At 39.4% G+C, this 18,778-nt stretch overlaps 1 protein-coding gene across 1 annotated transcript in view; it reads left to right on the top strand.

The window, feature by feature from the left end:
* XKR4 (XK related 4) overlaps positions 1–18,257 on the top strand; it is a 410,264-nt gene extending 392,007 nt beyond the window's left edge. The window contains exon 3 of the mRNA XM_037508824.1: positions 15,386–18,257. Within this exon, the coding sequence (XP_037364721.1) occupies positions 15,386–16,332 (947 nt within the window). The 3' untranslated portion in view covers positions 16,333–18,257. The remainder of the gene's footprint in view (positions 1–15,385) is intronic.
* Positions 18,258–18,778: the final 521 nt, after the last annotated feature.

The following is an 18,778-nucleotide window of genomic DNA, read 5'->3' as shown; positions in this document are numbered from 1 at the left end:
GTGGCGTAGTGGTTGAGCGCTAGGCTGCGAGGCTGCCTGCAGCTTCTGCAGCGCCGGTTCGTTCCCCGGCAGCTGGCGAGGGTCCCACAAAAAATAAACAAACAAATAAATAAATAAATAAAATGCACAAAAAAAAGATTTTTAATGATCACCATTATTTTAAGCTGTCTACCATCCAGCTGCATCCCTCATGAGCAGAGGACAGCTTCTTTCTGACTGTCTCTAACCTCACTTTCCTGCTTCCTACTTCACTTCTCATTTTGTAAGTGGAGTTTCACAGCTTCCCTGTGCCTGGCTTCCCTACACCCACTGCACCCACCACCACATCTGGCACAAAACTGCCCACCCCAACTCAGGTCCAGTTCCAGGTGTCAGTGGAGTTTGGGTTTTGAAACTCAGACCAGTTTTCCAAGCCCACCAGTCATGTTTGAAGCCATGCCGAAGGCCAATCGGATTTTGAAACCAGCACCAGTTTTCAAAACTGGCCAATCAGGTTTCATACGCTCGGATCCCAAAAGCTATGAAAAGTTAGGGCAGCAGAAGGATTCAGACACTCTCATCCCAACTCTCGCCTGGGACTCTTCCCGGGGATGATGGTCACTGCTGATCCTCCAGCTCTGTCCCCTTATTGCAACTCCTGCCTCCTGCACTACTGGCATTGCCTGCTGTCTGGCATCTCTTGCCTGTAACTGGTGACTCTAGGAGCTGTCTACTGCCATCTGGTCTTTGAATCACCTGCTGACCAGCACCACTGGTCTGAGCCTGCACCACCTGTAGAGCTGTCTCCTATTGAAATTGCCTCCAGCACTGCCCAATCTGACTTCAAACTGTTCTCTGCTGAAGTGACCCCTTGCAGTACCACCTATGGTCACCTCCAGTTGCCACCAGGAGCTGGCTTCTGGTCCACCACTTATTGATGACATGCTACCACTTCCAGGCTCTCACTGGAGGGACAGTGCCATCATTCATGAGTGGTATTTGGTCTGGGCTAGGGGACACTGCAGACACTCTCTGGAGTAGCACACACCAACTATTTGTGACCCTGGAAATTCTTTCCTTTTTTCCCAATTTTCCCCTTATAAATAAGCCTTGTTGTGGTTACACTCTGTGTTTGAACAGTGTCTTGAAATTGTAAGTGCACAGGTGAGGACCTACAAGTCATGATGTTTCCCAAGTTTGCATAGTTTCAATTTCACCCCCTTTACCCATACCAGCCAAAGGAGAAAAACTTCAAGAAAAAGAATGTGGTGGTTAACAAACAAAAAAAAAAAAGGGGTGGGAATAAACTTACTCTAAAGGAAATTTTAATTTAAATTTGGGTATCTCACATAACTTATGTCTTTCAAGTAGTAATTTCTATCATCATTTTATTTTTAATGTAAATTTTGTCATACAATTTGTTAGTATTGTACAAAGAACAGGAGCATCTTCTCTTACATATACATAATTTCTTTTCCTAGAGAAAGTATTAGCTGTTTTTAAATTCACACACACAAATATTTGTCTTCTTGAGAAAATTTAACAAAAAAATAAAAAAACATTAAAAATTTAAAAGTGATACAAACTGATGTGAAATCATCTGAGATTTTTTTCCTAATCAGAAGGAAATAATTTCCATGTTTGTTAAGGAAGAAGAGAGAAACTTTATTTCTCCCAATATGTGTCTTCAACTACTCTCATATTAATACTTTTTTTAATTTCAATTCAGTGTTTCCTTTATCAATGCCATAAGAGACTTGCAATTTGCCTTACAAAGAAGTTGAAATCCTCAAACAGAATTGCAAAAAGAATGCATATTCCTACCAAAACTAAATAGATTAGTGCATTTAAATATTTTAATCAGAATTATTACAAGATAAAATGGTTTCAATATTTTTGTATCTATAAGAGACAAGCTCTAAATTTACTGAAGAAATGGAAAAACACTCTGGATTTGTATATTCCTTTTTTTGACCTGCTGATCTCATTGGGCAACTAAAATTGGGCAATGTGTTTTCCTCAAGAGAAAATCAAGGACAGTATTTTAATTTAGAAAATGTGAAGAAAAGAAAAACATATGTTTTTCTTCCTGTGTGCTTGTTCTTCTGATCCATTTTGTGAAGTGAATCCAAAATGGAATCCTTTCACCTGGGAACAAATATGGCTGCTTTGAGCCTAAAAAAGCAGGAGAAAGGGAACCCTTTACAAGTCAGATGTCTGAAAAAGTGACTATTTAATGAGCCTCCAAAATTATCTAGAATCCATAAAGTTGTTATCCCATGATTTTGGATTGTGAGCGACTCAAGAACTCTCTGCAATTTTCCGAGCCTCATTTTCCTGGTTATTGGTGTTATGACCATCCCAGTCTATTGTCTTAGCGGATGTGTTGTGTTTTTTTGGAGCTGTGAATTCTGGTGCCTGCCCTCCTTGCTAACTACATGAGATTGTTCAAGTTGGGTCTCTGTTTCCTGTGTGCAAAACAGTATTTGCTTCAAAGTCTTAGCATAAAATTTAAATTAGACAAAGAATGTAAGTCTGTGATACATCATTGCACACACAGCAGAGCCTGAGTGAATGCACCCTCCTCCTACATATGTCTATGATTATGAGCCTCAAATTCACCACAAAACCTATAAAAACAGTTTTGCTCCAAGAACACAATATTATGTTGTCATCTAAAATTCAACATTTGTTTGTTTTGCTTAGGTTCTACATCTTTAAGGGAAAATGCATCCTGTTTGAGGCGAAAGACTATCTATGTATAGATAACTGTATGATAAGCTTGCCTCCACCCAAGGAGGGTTGTATTATAAATCATCTGTTCCCAAACTATTGGTGGGAAAATACTTTTAATTTCCTTCCTAAAGCTTGAAGTTGACAGACACAATGGGGAAATTGGTTGAAAAGAAGGGAAATCATGAATGTTGCAATGGAGGTGGTAGGTAGGTAGGAAGACAACATGAGAGCAGCTCCTAGTGACAGATGCACAGTGCACTTCAGAAACTGACTCACAGCAGAGTGGCAAATGGTGGGGACCCACATCCACACTTTCTGGGGAGACATGTTCATCAGCACCTGCATAGGTATTAAGGGCAGTGGTGTGCCATGAAGAACAAATGCAGAATGTCTTAGGCACATAGAGCAAGGGGACTGGATTTAGACTAGTGGTTAAGAGTGACTTTCCTAAGAACAGGAATGATGCTTCAGCTTGAACAATTGAAGGAAGCAAACACTAACTGGAGAGAGGCAGCTTTCCTGTCTCTGGGAAGAGTGTGCTCGTATTTACATCTGAGGAATGGAGAGATGGCAGGGTGACCGCAGCAGGGACAACATGAGCCACAGGAGAGCAGGCGGTCCACAGAGCTTCCAGATCAGGTTTTCCAAGATGTGCCAGTAAAACATCAGCTCTCAGCAAGTCAATGTTCAGACAGTTCTTTTGTGTCTGTCAGTACATGAAGTCACTAGCAGAAAAAGGTAGATGCAGGAAGATTCAAGAGGGAGTAGCCTCAAGACTGCATCAAAAGGTATCCCCCCTCGACAAAAATTGTCACTTCCCTTGTGATGAATGTCAGAACTGAGTGAGGCCTTTTAGTTGATTCTGCATGGAAGATTCATTCATTGTCTCATTCTCCCTGTTTTGTATATGTTTAAAACCTTATATAATAATACACTTAAAAGTTGAGAGAGAGAGACAGAGAGAGAGAGAGTGGGGAGAGTGTGCTCGTTCTTTCTCACCAGCTGCAGTTTGTTTGTAAACATGGTCCGATGACCAGGTATGTACCTGAGACTGTAACCTTTGGTCTGGTTCAGAGGAAGGGCTCTTGTTATGCCCCCTCACTAAGAAGACTAGAGACAGGCCATTTTATTTGTTGAAGAATCTAAGAATTAGACTACTTTGTTCAATTCCCAAGCCTCCTACATCTAGGGAATTAGACTATCAATCCTATGAAGCATTCCCTGGAGATTTCCAGAAATTCATGTTTACACCCAGGCCACAAACAACATGACAGAAGTAGAGGTTTTATTTCACAGTATTTTGGCATTTGCAACTCAGCTGGAATTGCAAGATATGGAATAGAACAATGAAAAATTGTGCATTTTTGAACATCTCATTCTTCCTGTGGTTCTAATACTACATATCTGGAGTTCTCTCTCTCTCTCTCTCTCTCTCTCTCTCTCTCTCTTTCTTTCTCTCTCTCTCTCTCTCTCTCTCTTTCTCTCTGTCTCTCTCTTTCTTTCTCTCTCCCCTCCTTTCTCTCCCCTCCCCCTCCCTCCCTCCCTTCTTTTCTTTCTCTCTAAGTATTAGTTCTTCATATTTGCCAAATACTGTGCAAGGCACTAAGAGCAGAAAGGTAAACAAGACAGGTACTTGTCCTTATTTTATTCAAGTAAGAAACACAATAATTAAGCAAGTGCAAAATGGAATATAATTTTAAACTGGGATAAGTGCTCTGAAGGAAAAGGAGGGGTTATTGATATGAAAACATGCTCATGGAGAGAACTAATTTACATTCGGAGACCAGAAGCAGCCCACTCCTAGACTAGAGGTTTCAAAAGTGCAAAGATCTCTTGGATCATAATATCTAAAAATATCTTATATCCCATGCTATTCCCTATCCATTATTTCCTAGAAGAAATGATGTTTAAATTGAGATGATAGAGCTTTTGCTTCCAACCCTCATCAATCTAACTCTATTCTTTTCTATGATCCTAAATAAAATATAAAGAATTCTCTGCCTTTCTCATTAAGATTGCGTTTAGATCCAAATTAGAGAAAGATTATAGGAAAGCAAGTTACTTGTGATCAAAACAGAGGTTAGTGATAATTAGTCCTTTTAATAGGAGCTGTGGGTATCCTTTCAAGCAATTCTGAATTTGGAGCCAAATCATAAGATTCAGAGCAGAGGCAGGAGAAGAGTAATTACAGCACACCATTGACATCTAATTAAAGTAACTTCCTTTCTTGATTTAAGTGTTAGGAACAATTGTGAAGTTAGTTTGGACAGCACCAAATTTATTTCATTGAAGAAACTCTTTTTAATAATAATTTTATTTCATGATATGTTCAATGAGAGGAGGGAATAGAGAAAAAGAGTGAGGGCAGAGGCAAAGCAAGAGAGGAGGAGAGGCCAAAAGATAGAAGGAAAAGAAGGGAAGGATGGAAAAGACAGGAAGAGAAACACCAGATGAGAAAAGACATCTGCAAGAAAAGAAGGAAGAAATTTGTAACTTTGGACTACATTGAAATCTACTCCTTTTGAAATGCTAGAGATCTGGCAAACTAGTATTAGTCTCATAACCCGTACTCTGAAAAAAAAAACTATTAAAAATGGACAATTATCTCAGTCTTTCTTCTAAGAAACTAATCTCTAAGTCACTAAGAAGTGGATATTAAACTTTAAATGCACAGACCTGAGAAGTTAGAGGAAGCTCCCTCCTAGTCCAGAGGTTTTGTTAGCCTGTGGCCAAGGGTATCAATAGCCAGGGACCCACAAACTGTTAAGGGGTGGATGCTCTAAGAGGGATCTAATCATCCACATGCACAAAGACAAAGAAAGCAGACTTTTAGTGTAAAAGATTTTTAAAAGAATTGGTATGTGAAAAGGGAGATGAAAAAAAAGGATTACAAATAACAGCAAACTCTAAATATTACCCATCACCTCACTGGCAATTGCCCAATCAAACAAGCTTTGCTCAAAGTAGGACCCCTGAGACTTGCAACCTTGCCAAGTCTAAAGTACCTTAGACTAAAGTATCTTTTGGCAAGGAACCACAAGTAAAGGGTTAGGCAGGTCCCACAGAATTTGGACAGAAAGAGAGAGAGAAAATACAAAATACACCATATCAAATTACACCACGTAATCCAACATGAAACCAACATAACAGCTGCCATTATCTTTCAAGGACCAACAACAGCCTCCCCATTGGTCTCTCATCCCATCCACATATCTTCTTTTTCAAGTCTCTCCTCCAAGTATCCCTACATGTCTCTTCTCCATGTGTCTTCCCCCAAATACCTCCTTCCCCCAAGTACCAGCGTGCAAGTTAGAGCCAAAACTCAGCCAGAGTGGGACCACCTGCCTTCCATTTTCTATAGGTTCACATAGCTGCTCAGCTCCACTCCTTGTCCCAGAGCTCCTCCTCCACTCAGGAAATCTGATTCATGGCATACTGAGACTTGTGATCCGAGGTGGCCACGTGTAAGTGGGGCCGGGGAAAATGGTGCTTTCCATTCATGGGGGTATATCAGTAAAAGTTTTAAAATAAAAAATCTTGGATTATAATGTTTCAAAGAGTGTTATATCCCTTACCAGTCTTTATCCCAAAATTGGATAGATATGTAGATAGATAATATAGATAGATAGATAGATAGATAGATAGATAGATAGATAGATAGATAGATAGTAAATAGATATATTTAGATAGATAGAAAGAGAGAGATAATCAGCTCAAAATGTTGGCATAAACTGTCATTCAGACTTTATGTTCATTTATTTATTCAAAGGGATATCAATTGTTTGGGTTATAGAGTAGAGAAAAAGCAAAATCAAAACAGCTAGATCAACTGGACTCAGTTCGGTGACAATTGTTTTTTGGGAGGAAAAAGTTTCCCTCTATCCTCTTAGGTTAAATAATTGAAGGTCTGGGAATTAAATTGGCAAAATATAGATTAGCAAGACAAAAACATACATATATACGAAGTACAAACATACATATATGTTTCATCACAGGTAAGTGAGGGAAAGGAAAGTACATACATACATATATAATTACAAACATACCAAACATACTTATAAGAAATACATATGTGTGCACAGGAGTTCACAAACAAATGTGATTCAAGGAGATGGTTAGAACTGAGTATTTTTATACCATCTTAAGAGGGGAGAGAAACCTCTGAAAGAATAACCTCTTAGAAGTGGGGAGAAAGGCCATTTATGGGGGAAAAAAGACCTTTTGAAAAGATAAAGGACTCTGAGTAGATGGGAGAGACATGATAGTTTTGTCACAATGTCTTATGGGTATATTGCCAATTTCTTTCCTAAGAAAGAATATTAGAGTTACTCCCTGGAAGATGATTTGTAACAATTAAGTTCTTTGAGAGGTTCTGCTCTTAGGCAGATAAAAGATTTCATGAATTTAAATGCCTTCAACTCAAAATATTTTTTTTCTACAGTGGTTTATTCTAGACCCCTTCAGATGCAGTCTATCAAATTGTGAACACTTGGATTTGGGTGGCTTTGTAAAATGGTATTTCAGTCAAGTTGAACACCAAACCAACTTCCTGGAACTGTGGCAGCCTATTTGGAAATTTATGTCCTTCTCATTCTGAGAAATGTATTACACTAACAACAGGGGGCTGAAGAGAAGACAAATAGTCTTCTTTCCATGAGAAAGCAAATGTCATTTCACACCAGATTGCTTCCAGGTACTTGAAGATGTGGACATAGGGCATGTTTTGACGGTAAGCTTGAGGGGTCAAGTAAACAGACACATAGCTCCGGAGCTTGAAATGGCTAGCAGTGGGGATGGGTATTTGCTGAATTAGAGGTGACGATTCAAGGCATGAGAATACATGGAATTGCTTGGAGAGGCTGGAAAGGGAAAAAGACCGGGGCAGCAAGCTGAGCAATGCCAACATCTGAAGTATAAGCAGATAAAAACCTTTACTCCTTAAACATATACAATTTTACCCCAATTTAAAAAAAAAATGTGGTAATAAGAGAGAATGAATTGGAGGGATCACAAAGGAGAGACAAATCTGAACTAAAGGAGAGAGATAAAATCAAGTGAAGGACTATTCTTGGGATAAAATGAGGCTTGTTACACATTTGTAATCCCTGAGGAAGGAGCTCTTGGAGAGAGGTAGCTGATAGGGTCCTTTCTCCCTGTAGCAAGAGACAATTTTTTTTTTTTTTTTTTTAATATTAAATTTTATTTTTATATTCCCCCATACAATTGCAAACGCCCCATTCTGACCCCAATCCTTCCCCTCCCGCCCCCCACCCCCCAACAAGTGTCTCTGGTTCATAGTTTTTTGTTGATTTTGATTTTCACTTTCTTATATTCATTTTCCTGGTCCCTTATTTAAGTTTTCTAGATTCCTGCTATGAGTGAGACCATCCGGTATTTTTCTTTTTCTTTTTGGCTTATTTCGCTGAGCATGATCCCTTCCAGTGCCATCCATGTTGCTGCAAATTGCATGTGTTTATCTTTTTTGAATGCTGAGTAATATTCCATGGTATATATGTACCACATCTTCTTGATCCAGTCATCTATTTTTGGGCATTTGGGTTGTTTCCAAAGCTTAGCTATTGTAAACAGTGCTGCTATAAACATAGGAGTGCAGGTGCTCTTTGGAATTGATGTTTCTGTGTCCTTTGGGTAAATACCTAGGAGTGGAATTGCTGGATCATATGGAAGCTCTATGTTTAGTAGGTCCAGAAATCTCCACACAGCTCTCCATAGTGGTTGGACCAGTTTGCACTCCCACCAACAGTGCACAAGAGTTCCTTTTTCTCCACATCAAGAGACAATTTTTATCACAGATAAGAGAGGGAAAGGAAAGTACATCATTTAACCTCTCAAAGTGAGACTCAAGTTTCCTTTCTATGAAATGAGACTGCTGCATGAGGCAACCTCTCAGGTCTTACCATCTATTTTAATATTTTAATAGTGTGATCCCACTGAATCCTCTGTCTCTATTCTCACAGTTTGATTTTAGGGTGAAGTTTTTAATGCATGAGATGCTATTTGTTATTTTGAATATACTGACAGACACATCATATACTTCCTGGGACTGATGAAAGAATTCTTATGCTTTTGTATTTTAATGGTGTTGAGGGGGTGAGATGTTCAGTGTCACTTATGAAGCATTCCAACGTGGGATGCATGATCTGAATCTAACCATGGAGAAATAATAGACAAACCCCAAAAGAAACACTCTCTTTTTTTTTACATACTTTACTCTTTAAAAAATGGTAATGTCCTAAAAGATAAAGAAAGTCTATGAAAATATTCCAAATTGAAGATAACTCAGTGAAATACCTGAATCTAGATGCAATTCTGTACCAAAGGGAGAAGTCCTATAATGAGCATCATTAAAAGTTATTTGATGAAATTGGAATTAGTGGTGAATTAGCAAAAAAAATATATTGTATAAATGTTAAATTGGCTCGGGTTGATAATTTACTGTGATTTTCTGAGAATATCCCTAGTCTTAGATAATAGGCACCTATGTAATTTAAAGTAAAGGCCCATTCTCTTAGGCCTTTCAGGCCACTATATCAAAATACCACACTGACTGAGTAGTTTATAAACAGCAAAATCTTATTGTACACAGTTGTGGAAGCTGGACGTCCAAGATCAGGTGCCAGCATGATCTGAGAAGAACTCTCTTCCTGGTGGAAGACTTCATATATTCTTGCATAGTGGAAGTCTTAGGGGGAAAGGATGTCCTGCACAAACTCCATACAGGCTTTGTAGATGCCACCCCCACTCCATCAAGACACTGGGAACTACAATTCCCATGATCCCCAAAGGGAGGTTGCGAGGACCTAAGGGAGGAGTTAGGCAGCCATTTTCTCTGTTTGGGTATTTAACTGGACATGTGCATGGGGACAACTCTCTTGACTGGTGCTCTTGGTCAGGCTGTGTTTGGTCTCAGCAGGTAGATGGAACAGGAAGGATGCATTTACAAACTTATTGCCCTCTTTTTCTCCGAGTTATTCATTTCCCCATTTCCCCTTCACTTATAAATAAACCTGTTCTCAACCTTGTGTGTGTGTTGGCAGTTTAGCATTAATAAGTCCCCTTTAAGCGCACAGGTGAGGACCCACAGTCAGGCAACCCGTTTTATATTGGGGTTGCTCTGTAACAGAAGGGGCTGGAGAACAATAGGGAGCCTCTTTCATTTATAAGAGCACTAATCCCTTTCAGAGGGCTCCACCTCTGAAAGATCTCCAACTACTAATATAGTATCACCATTAGGGGTTAGGACTTCAAAATATGAAAAGTGGGAACACAAACGTTCGGAATATAGCAGCCAGGATATGTGAAATTTACTTTCAAATGGTTGGGGTGGGAAGGGAAGGCAATAATAAAACAAATGAGGTCAAATGACAATATGGGCAAAGAGCATACAGGTGTTTGATTTTTTTTTTTTATTCTTGCAATTTTTCTGTAAGTTTGAAATTATTTTCAAATGAAAAGTTAAAATATATATTGTTAGCTAAAGTAATGCTTAGGGTTATGTGTTCCACCACTGTGTCACCATATACCAGAAGTTCCAGAGAATTCTTCTCTAACATTGCAGAAGGAATTTTTCTTGGCACTTGAAACAATTGAGCTGATAGTATTTTTGTAAAAGCCGAAACAACTAAAACTTTCATGGCAGGTGTGACTTTGTAATGAGGAATAACTCTAAAATGGCCCCATATTTTCTCTTCAGGTGTATAATTGTCTTATAAAAAGTAGTTGCTCAGCAGAAAAAAAAGAAAATCAGGATCAAATGAACAAAGGAAATTCTAATTGTTGCTAAGCAGAGAGTTCATAAAGAGAATAGTTATGATGCACATGAAATTTGCCTTTGCTATACAGAGATTTTCAATTGTAAGATACATAGAAAACAAAGCTGTTAGGAAATCATTTTTCTACTGCCAGAATATTGTCTTAAGTTTCTACATTATCAAAAACAAGCTGAACTACTTTCTTAGGGCATGCAAGAAAAGCATTGAAGATTATAGGGGAATATGAACTAGGTTAATTTTCTAATTCTTTTAAATATGACAACAGATCATTTCATGATGTGTATATGTAAAGGTTTTAATTTTTGTTTTTTTCTGCTTTGAAAAACAGCCTTTAATAATGTCTGTGTAAGTAGATACTCTGCTCTAGGCCACTCATGCATGTTTTTGTTTGCTCAAGTCTGACGAATAATGTATCATCATCCTGAAAGTGGCGCTGTGCTTCAGTGCCACTGTAAATGATGCCCCACCTATGAAAAAGGAGCGACATTCCAGCAAAGAATCTGTGTTCGGTACAGCTTAAAGGCATAAGGATCACACGGTCTATTCAAGAAGCAATCCATACCAATGCAAGTCGTACAAAAAAGGAGGGAGAAATGAACAGCTTCTGTACACATAAAGATATTGAAATTAAAATAGCACAATCTTTTGTCCTAAGTGATAATAAGTATGCCATTTGCATAGTCATTATTCCATCACTTATATAAATGTCCTACTTTATTTCTTCTTTTTTAAATTGTTATATTTTATTTGTTGTTGAAGTAACTTTTGGCTTACATTATTGGTGGCATTGGGGAAGTAGAAGACTCCCCCACTTCAGGTGTATTTACCATAGTGCATCCAACACCAATTCACCCTCTTCCACCCATAGACCATTATGCTTCCTTCCTACTTTGTTCCTCCTGCCCCCTTCCATGCTGTATGTTTCAGTTCTATAGTCTGTTTTCAAGGGTTAGTTTTTAGACTTGTCTTTATTTGATCTTTTGTTTGATTTCTCTATAGTCCACATGTAAGTGACACCAACCTGTGTTTGTCTTTCATCTTCTGACTTATTTCACTTAGCATAATCCCTTCCAGCTCCATCCACATTGCCACAAATGGCATAAGTTTATCTTTATTGATGACTGAGTGATATTCCATTGTATATATATATATTGTGTGTGTGCGTGTGCGCCTGTGTGTGTGTGTGTGTCTGTTCCACTCATCTGTACTTAGGTTGTTTCCATAGCTTGGTTGTAGTAAATAGTGCAGCAGTAAACATGGGAATACAGATTTCCTTTCACACTAATGTTTTTGAATTCTTTAGGCAGATAACTAACAGTGGTATTAATGAATCATATGGCATATCCATTTTTAATCTATTGAGAAATAGCCATACTGCTTTCCATAGGGACTGGACCAGTCTACATTACTACTAACAGTGTAGAAGGGCTCCCTTGCCTCCACACTCTCACCAGCACTTGTTTCTGGACTTTTCAATAAGGACCATATTCAGTAGTGTGAGGTAGTATCTCATTGTGAATTTGATTTGCATTTCCCTGGTGATAAGTGATGACAAACAATTTTTCATTTGCCTGTTTTCTTTTGTAGGTATGTATGCCCATAGTGGTTTTTGTTTTTTTTTTTTTTTTTTTTTTTGGTGGGACTCTCTCCTGCGGCCGGGGAAGGAACCAGTGCTACAGAGGCTGCGGGCAGCCTCGCAGCCCAGCGCTCAACCACTGCAGCACCAAGGGCCCCCCCAAAGTGTTTCTTTAGAGTCCAATGTTAGCTGATCAGAGATCCTTTGTAGATTATCTGCTTCTTCCCTCTCACAAGCTTTAATATTCTTTCTTTGTTTTGATCTCTTGGAATTTTTGCTATTGTATGCTGTGCTGTATGCCTAATTTTATCTAGGTACCCTCATGTTGTTTGTGCTGCATGGATTTCTATATTCGATTCTTTCTCCGGGTTCAGGAAGTTTTCCTCTATTATTTCTTTTTAGTAATATGTTCCTTTCTTTTTCCTCCCCCACCCCAGAATACCCATTGTTATTAAATCTACTTTCTTCCTGGAGTCTAATAATCTTTGAAGTATGTCTTCATTTTGTCTTTACTTCATTTCTCTTTCTGCCTGGATTTTCCTTTTTCATTGCCATCTTCAAGATCACCAATTTTTCCTTCCATTTGGTTTATTCTATTTCCATAGCTTTCTCCAGAATTTTTCATCTCCTCTATTAACCTTGCTATATCTTGTATCTCTGTTATTTTCTTATTTATTCTTTTTTTAAAAATATTTATTTATTTATTTATTTATTTATTTATTTATACAAGCACTGGGTACAGTCAGAAGCGACGGAGGTGAGAGAATTCACCAGAGTCATAGGGGAGAGCAGAGCAGGCAGACTGACAAAGTACACTGCTGACGGGAGCAGCGGCGGGAGCGAGGTCTGCGCACCAGTGGCTGGGGATCGAACTGGCACTGCAGAGGCGGTGGGCAGCTTCACAACCCAGCACTCAACCGCTGTGCCACCAGGGGAGGCCCTATTTTCTTATTTAAAGTATCAATTTTAATGTTCTGTTCATTGATTTTATTTCTAAACTTGTTTTTCTGCATTTTCTTATTTTTCTTCTGTTCTGAATTTCTTTATCATGACAATTTTGAATTATGTGCCTGATAGGAAGGACCTATCATCATTGTCTTTCTGTTTAGGTTTTGGAAATCTGTTCTCTCTGTGTGATGTATTATTCCCCTGAGGACTCATCTGACGATTTGTTATATTGGTTGGTTTGTTTGTTTGTTTGTTTGTTTGTTTGTTTGTTTTTCTCATTATTTGCTACAGGGCTGTGCTACTATAATTGGTTTTCTCTTGGGCGAGGGTCTCCCCCTCACACTAGCATGGGCTCTTACAGGGAGCAGGCATGGGGACTGAAAGGACTTTACCTAGAGTCTGAGGTGGTGCTGGCTCTTTCCCCTAGTGCTTGTTTGGGCTTTTAACAGGTAAAGCTCACCTCTTTCTTTTTTTTTAATCTTTTCCTCCTCCCCTCTCTTTTCTCATCTGAATTTGCTCTATACTTAGTGAAGATCTTTTCCATCACATAGAAAATATATTATTATAAGCTCCTTTGTGTACTGCTCTCTAACTGACATAGAAATATTGCCACAACGACCCGAGAATTGTGGTAATGATAGATTATTGTGCTGGGCAGAAAAAGATGAAGTCTAGAGTGGGTATTTGCTGCTTTATTAACAGTTGACATCAGAAATGACTATTGGCTATTTCTTTACCAATAGTGGTATCTGTGAGTTCACCTAACTCAATACAATGTAAGAAATGAGATTGAATATTTTTTCTATCAATTAGTGACTCTTTACCACAAGATATTTCTTTAATTCAATTTTCAAGGATTACAGATAATAATTTTTCTCTATCAAAATATGAAAAGAAAATTGCAAATCCCCCCTCTTAGTATGCCCGAAGAGGGAGAAAGACTATGACATGGCTTGGTTGCTGTTCTAAAATTTCTGTTGAAGAAAAGCCAAATGAACTTTAAAATACAACCATTCTTTGTCTTGGTAAGTCCAGAATGGCCCATTATGTAAACCAGCTATGATACAGATTGACATAACATTTCAGTGACGAAGTGGAATGCCCCAAAAGAACTCTCACACAGGATACCAGTGTGTCTTTTAGGTGAGCCCTATCCATGTCTGATCCATAGTGATAATGTGTCAGACAAAGCTGATGGAGTGGGATTCAAAGAAAGTAATAGAAATGACTTTTAAAGGTTGGAAGCATATTGGTTTTATAAAATGATGAGAAGTGGTTGCAAAGTGATTTCTGCACAATCTTTATGAAAGGGTAAGAGATAAGTGACAGTGAACAGACATTTCTTCTTCCAAGTGAAAGGCAGTAAGGAACAGATCAAAGCTGTTGGAAGGGTCCTGCACTACATTAGGACAAAGTACACACCATTTATCCCAAGAAACATTGCCAAGAGTATTTTGTGACTCCTATACCTGTTTTTAAGAAAGAGTAAATTTTCTTTTGTGAATAAACTACATTTATTCTTGGTTAAAAGCTGAAAGGTAAACCAGATACTCCCTCAAGTTTCCTGTGATTATTTGTCCCTCGCAATCATAGGATCTCAAAGCTGACAAGGAATCTTGGAGATGACCCATTTTATAAACAAGAAAATCCATTTAAATGATTGTCCAGGGGCCTCCCTGGTGGCGCAGAGGTTTAAGACAGCACTATCAAACTATCGTCAGCCACTGCAACACAAGTTCTATCCCTGGCTGGCCAGGGAGCAACCCACATGGCCAGCAGACCTCTCCTGCTTGCCCGCTGCTCCTCTCAGCAGTGTATTTAAGTAGATCCTCCTATTCTGCTCCCCACCCTCTCTGGTGAATCCTTTAACCTCCCGCACCTCTGGTTTACACCCCAGTTCTTGAATGCATAAATAAATAAATCTTTAAAAATAAATAAATAAATAAATGATTGTCCAAAGTCAGGCAGGTTATAAGTGGCAAAGTTGAACCAACAACCCAGCAATCCAGTCGATATTTCTGTCCTATGTAAAACTACCTCCTCCATCTATTTATTTAAACAAAACATAATTTGAAAGTTAAGTAGCACCCCTTCCCTAGATCCCAGACCTCCCCCGACTACCCAGTTTTGACTGGCATTCCCATTAGCTTCATGACTTCTCTGTCTGCGTGGGATATCATAGAGGGCTGATGCTTGGACCCCATCTGAATGTTTGGTTCAGCTCAAAAATAAACTAAGAGCTTTGCTGGAGTCAAAGCAAGCCCATTCCTGTCCCCAATTGCACATGACTTATTCCAGGGGACAACACTGCATTTCTCTTTTGACAGAATGTCTTCCTGTTTTGCCTTTGTAGGTTTCACAGCAGCAGCCTCTCTTGTGTCTTTGGCTTGGGCCTTGGCCTCTTACCAGAAGGCCCTCCGGGACTCTCGAGATGACAAGAAACCCATCAGTTACATGGCCGTCGTCATCCAGTTCTGCTGGCACTTCTTCACCATTGCTGCCAGGGTTATCACCTTTGCCCTCTTTGCCTCGGTTTTCCAGCTGTACTTTGGGATCTTCATTGTCCTTCACTGGTGCATCATGACCTTCTGGATCGTCCACTGTGAGACAGAATTCTGCATCACCAAATGGGAGGAGATTGTGTTCGACATGGTAGTGGGAATCATCTACATCTTCAGCTGGTTCAATGTCAAAGAAGGCAGGACACGCTGCAGACTCTTCATTTACTACTTTGTGATCCTTTTGGAAAATACAGCCTTGAGTGCCCTCTGGTACCTCTACAAGTCTCCCCAGATTGCAGACGCATTTGCCATCCCAGCTCTGTGTGTGGTGTTCAGTAGCTTCTTAACTGGCGTTGTTTTTATGCTGATGTATTATGCCTTTTTTCACCCCAATGGACCCAGATTCGGGCAGTCACCAAGTTGTGCTTGCGAGGATCCCGCCGCTGCCTTTACTCTGCCTCCAGAAGTGGCCACAAGCACTCTAAGGTCCATCTCCAACAACCGCAGTGTTGTCAGTGAACGTGACCAGAAATTTGCAGAGCGAGATGGGTGTGTACCTGTTTTTCAGGTGAGACCCACTGCTCCATCCACTCCATCATCTCGCCCACCACGGATTGAAGAATCTGTCATTAAAATTGACCTATTCAGGAATAGGTACCCAGCATGGGAGAGACATGTTTTGGACCGAAGTCTACGAAAGGCCATTTTAGCCTTTGAATGTTCCCCGTCTCCTCCAAGGCTGCAGTACAAGGATGACGCCCTGATTCAGGAGCGGTTGGAATATGAAACCACTTTATAAAATAAAAGGACTTGGAGCAGCCACAACCTCCACACGAAGGGGTGACAGCAGAGCTGTGGCAATAAAGAATCTTCGTCCTAGAGTAGGGCCACGAGCTGTAATGTCCTTAGTCTGACCTTGATATTATTGACCATGATATTGTTTGACTGCCTACTGCTGGTCTCCTTTCAAAATATAGATGAAAGTGTCCCACTCCACCTGAAGGGAACATGCCAGCTTCATAGGACTCCTCGTTGCTACCAATTCTTCCTGCACAGTCTTTCAGCACATCCACCGGAGGGTCACCATTGTTACAGAAAATGTTGCCTCCAATCAAAAGTGTGTTTTGATGGAGTTAACTGATGTTTGCATAAAAATATATTCAGTCATGCACACATCTGAATATGTGTACACACATTAACACACACACATACACACACACACATCACCAAATAGTTTAGGTGATTTCTCTTGATGCAAAGTTCTAATTCCCACAGGAAAATAAAGAGAGGGACTGTATCCCTCAAGACTGCAGGAAAAGAGTAGTACTAGTTAGAAGAGAATGGATAAATTATTTTTTTCATTTTGAAACCCATGCCATGTGTGAAAAGCCTACCTAGTCAATGGACAGCAAACTCAAGTTTGTTTACACGTGTATTAGAATTGATAGGATGATTAGTTTTTGACACAGATTTGGTTTTTTGTTTTGGTTTGGTTTTGTTTTCCCTCTTAAAGTTGAGAACATCCATTGACAGAAATCCTATGCAGCACATGTATGACTTTTGAGAAGACCAAGGAGCTTGATAACTTAGTGATGTAAATTAAATGATAATCGTTATTCAGTATTCAATTGCAAAACTGTAATAAAGATACAAAGAGGAAGTGGGGAAAAAGGCAAGATGATTTCCTGGCCTGTGCAGCTGACAGTGGAACCGAAGCGCCGAGCGGAGCGGCGGGGAAGGAATGGGCTGTAACTGGACTTTGCAGGTCCAGGGTTGCCTGGCTGCGCCATCGCAGGCAGGCGGATTCCAAAACAAGTCACGTCACACCTTTCTAGTGCCAAACACCGTCCCACCACAGGACTAACAGGGAAGGCCCGTCAACTGAGAACGAGTGGCGCCAGCCCCACAAAAGTAGATGCCAGAATGAACAATCCGCTGTGTACAGACTTTTACCCCCCTCCCCCATCCAAGGTCAAAGTGATGTGTCTTTTAGAGGTTTGGGGACACTTTTTAGTAAGTATGAGCAGATAAATGCAGTGAATATACTATAAGAAAACCTTTTGAACTGGTTGAGGGCTTCTCAGTAGATCCAAATAAGATCTGTATTTGTATCATTTGTAAAGTCGCACTCTTACAACAAGCTTCTGGGTTTTAAATACCTCCTCCGTACAGCAAGTAAAAGTCCCCGCTTTCTGTTCCCAGTGTCCTCGGTCATGGTGCTTTTTGTTGCATTAAAAGTGCCGGTCAAACTTTGATAGTATTTTTTTATAGTTGGTGCAGAGTGGAATAACTCATGGATTATTTCAATATTTTTGTAATAAAATATATAGGGTATACATATAGGCATCATCACTTTTTTTATAGACCTGAAATCGTTTAAAATACTTTAAGCGTCATAATTACTTGGGATGTCAGAAACTGGTCTGCAAATTCCATCAGCCTGCCACTGCAGATTAAGAACACTTTTGTCTTGCAAGATCACTACTTTGCAATGTTGGTGCCCCCAGGAACCTGGCCAGGGGTGCTATCAGAATATCAGGTGACAAGAGATTCAGCTTAACTAGAAAGGGCTTGTCAAGACTGGCCAATGTTTCCCAGGAAATCAAAAATGTAAATGATAACTTTCATCCATCCATAATGACAAACCTGACCACAGTGGAAGATGTCTTAAATTTCCTTCCCTGGTTTTATAATAACCCAACTGATAGATTAAATGATAGTCAAGTTGCTTTAAAAATAAAAAAGAAAGAAAGAAAGAAAGAAAAAGAAAAGAAAAATCAGTTTAACTTATTCAGTTATCTGGACTGTCCAAATCATTTAAAATAGCCACATTCCATAGACACCACCTATAATGGATGTGTCACACAAAGACTGCTGTCCCCATGATGACATCCACAGGAAATGACAGAGGGCTCAACCTAGGACTTCTCTTGGTACAAAGCCCCAAAGCAATGTTTAAAATTTAATGATTTTTATCAGTACACGTACTTTCTTAGTACTCCATGATTTGATCCTCCAAGCAAGATTTCCACTAAAAAATAATAATCTTTGTTCGGATGTGAAAAGATTACCTAGTCGCCAATAAAGGCCCAGGAAGACACTCTTCTTGTCAGCACTTGGTGAAAACATTCTACCCCCTTTGTAGAAGGAAAAATGATTATATTTGCAAATTCTTCACTTTTGTACAGAACCATGAGTTATTAGCTTCATTATTTCCAAGACAATTTTAATTGATGAGCTTTGGA

The sequence above is a fragment of the Talpa occidentalis genome, unplaced genomic scaffold, assembly GCF_014898055.3.
Source record: "Talpa occidentalis isolate TD23 unplaced genomic scaffold, MPIMG_talOcc4v2.1, whole genome shotgun sequence".
NCBI classification, from domain to species: Eukaryota; Metazoa; Chordata; class Mammalia; order Eulipotyphla; family Talpidae; genus Talpa; species Talpa occidentalis.
This window is presented reverse-complemented; position numbering and strand designations above follow the sequence as displayed.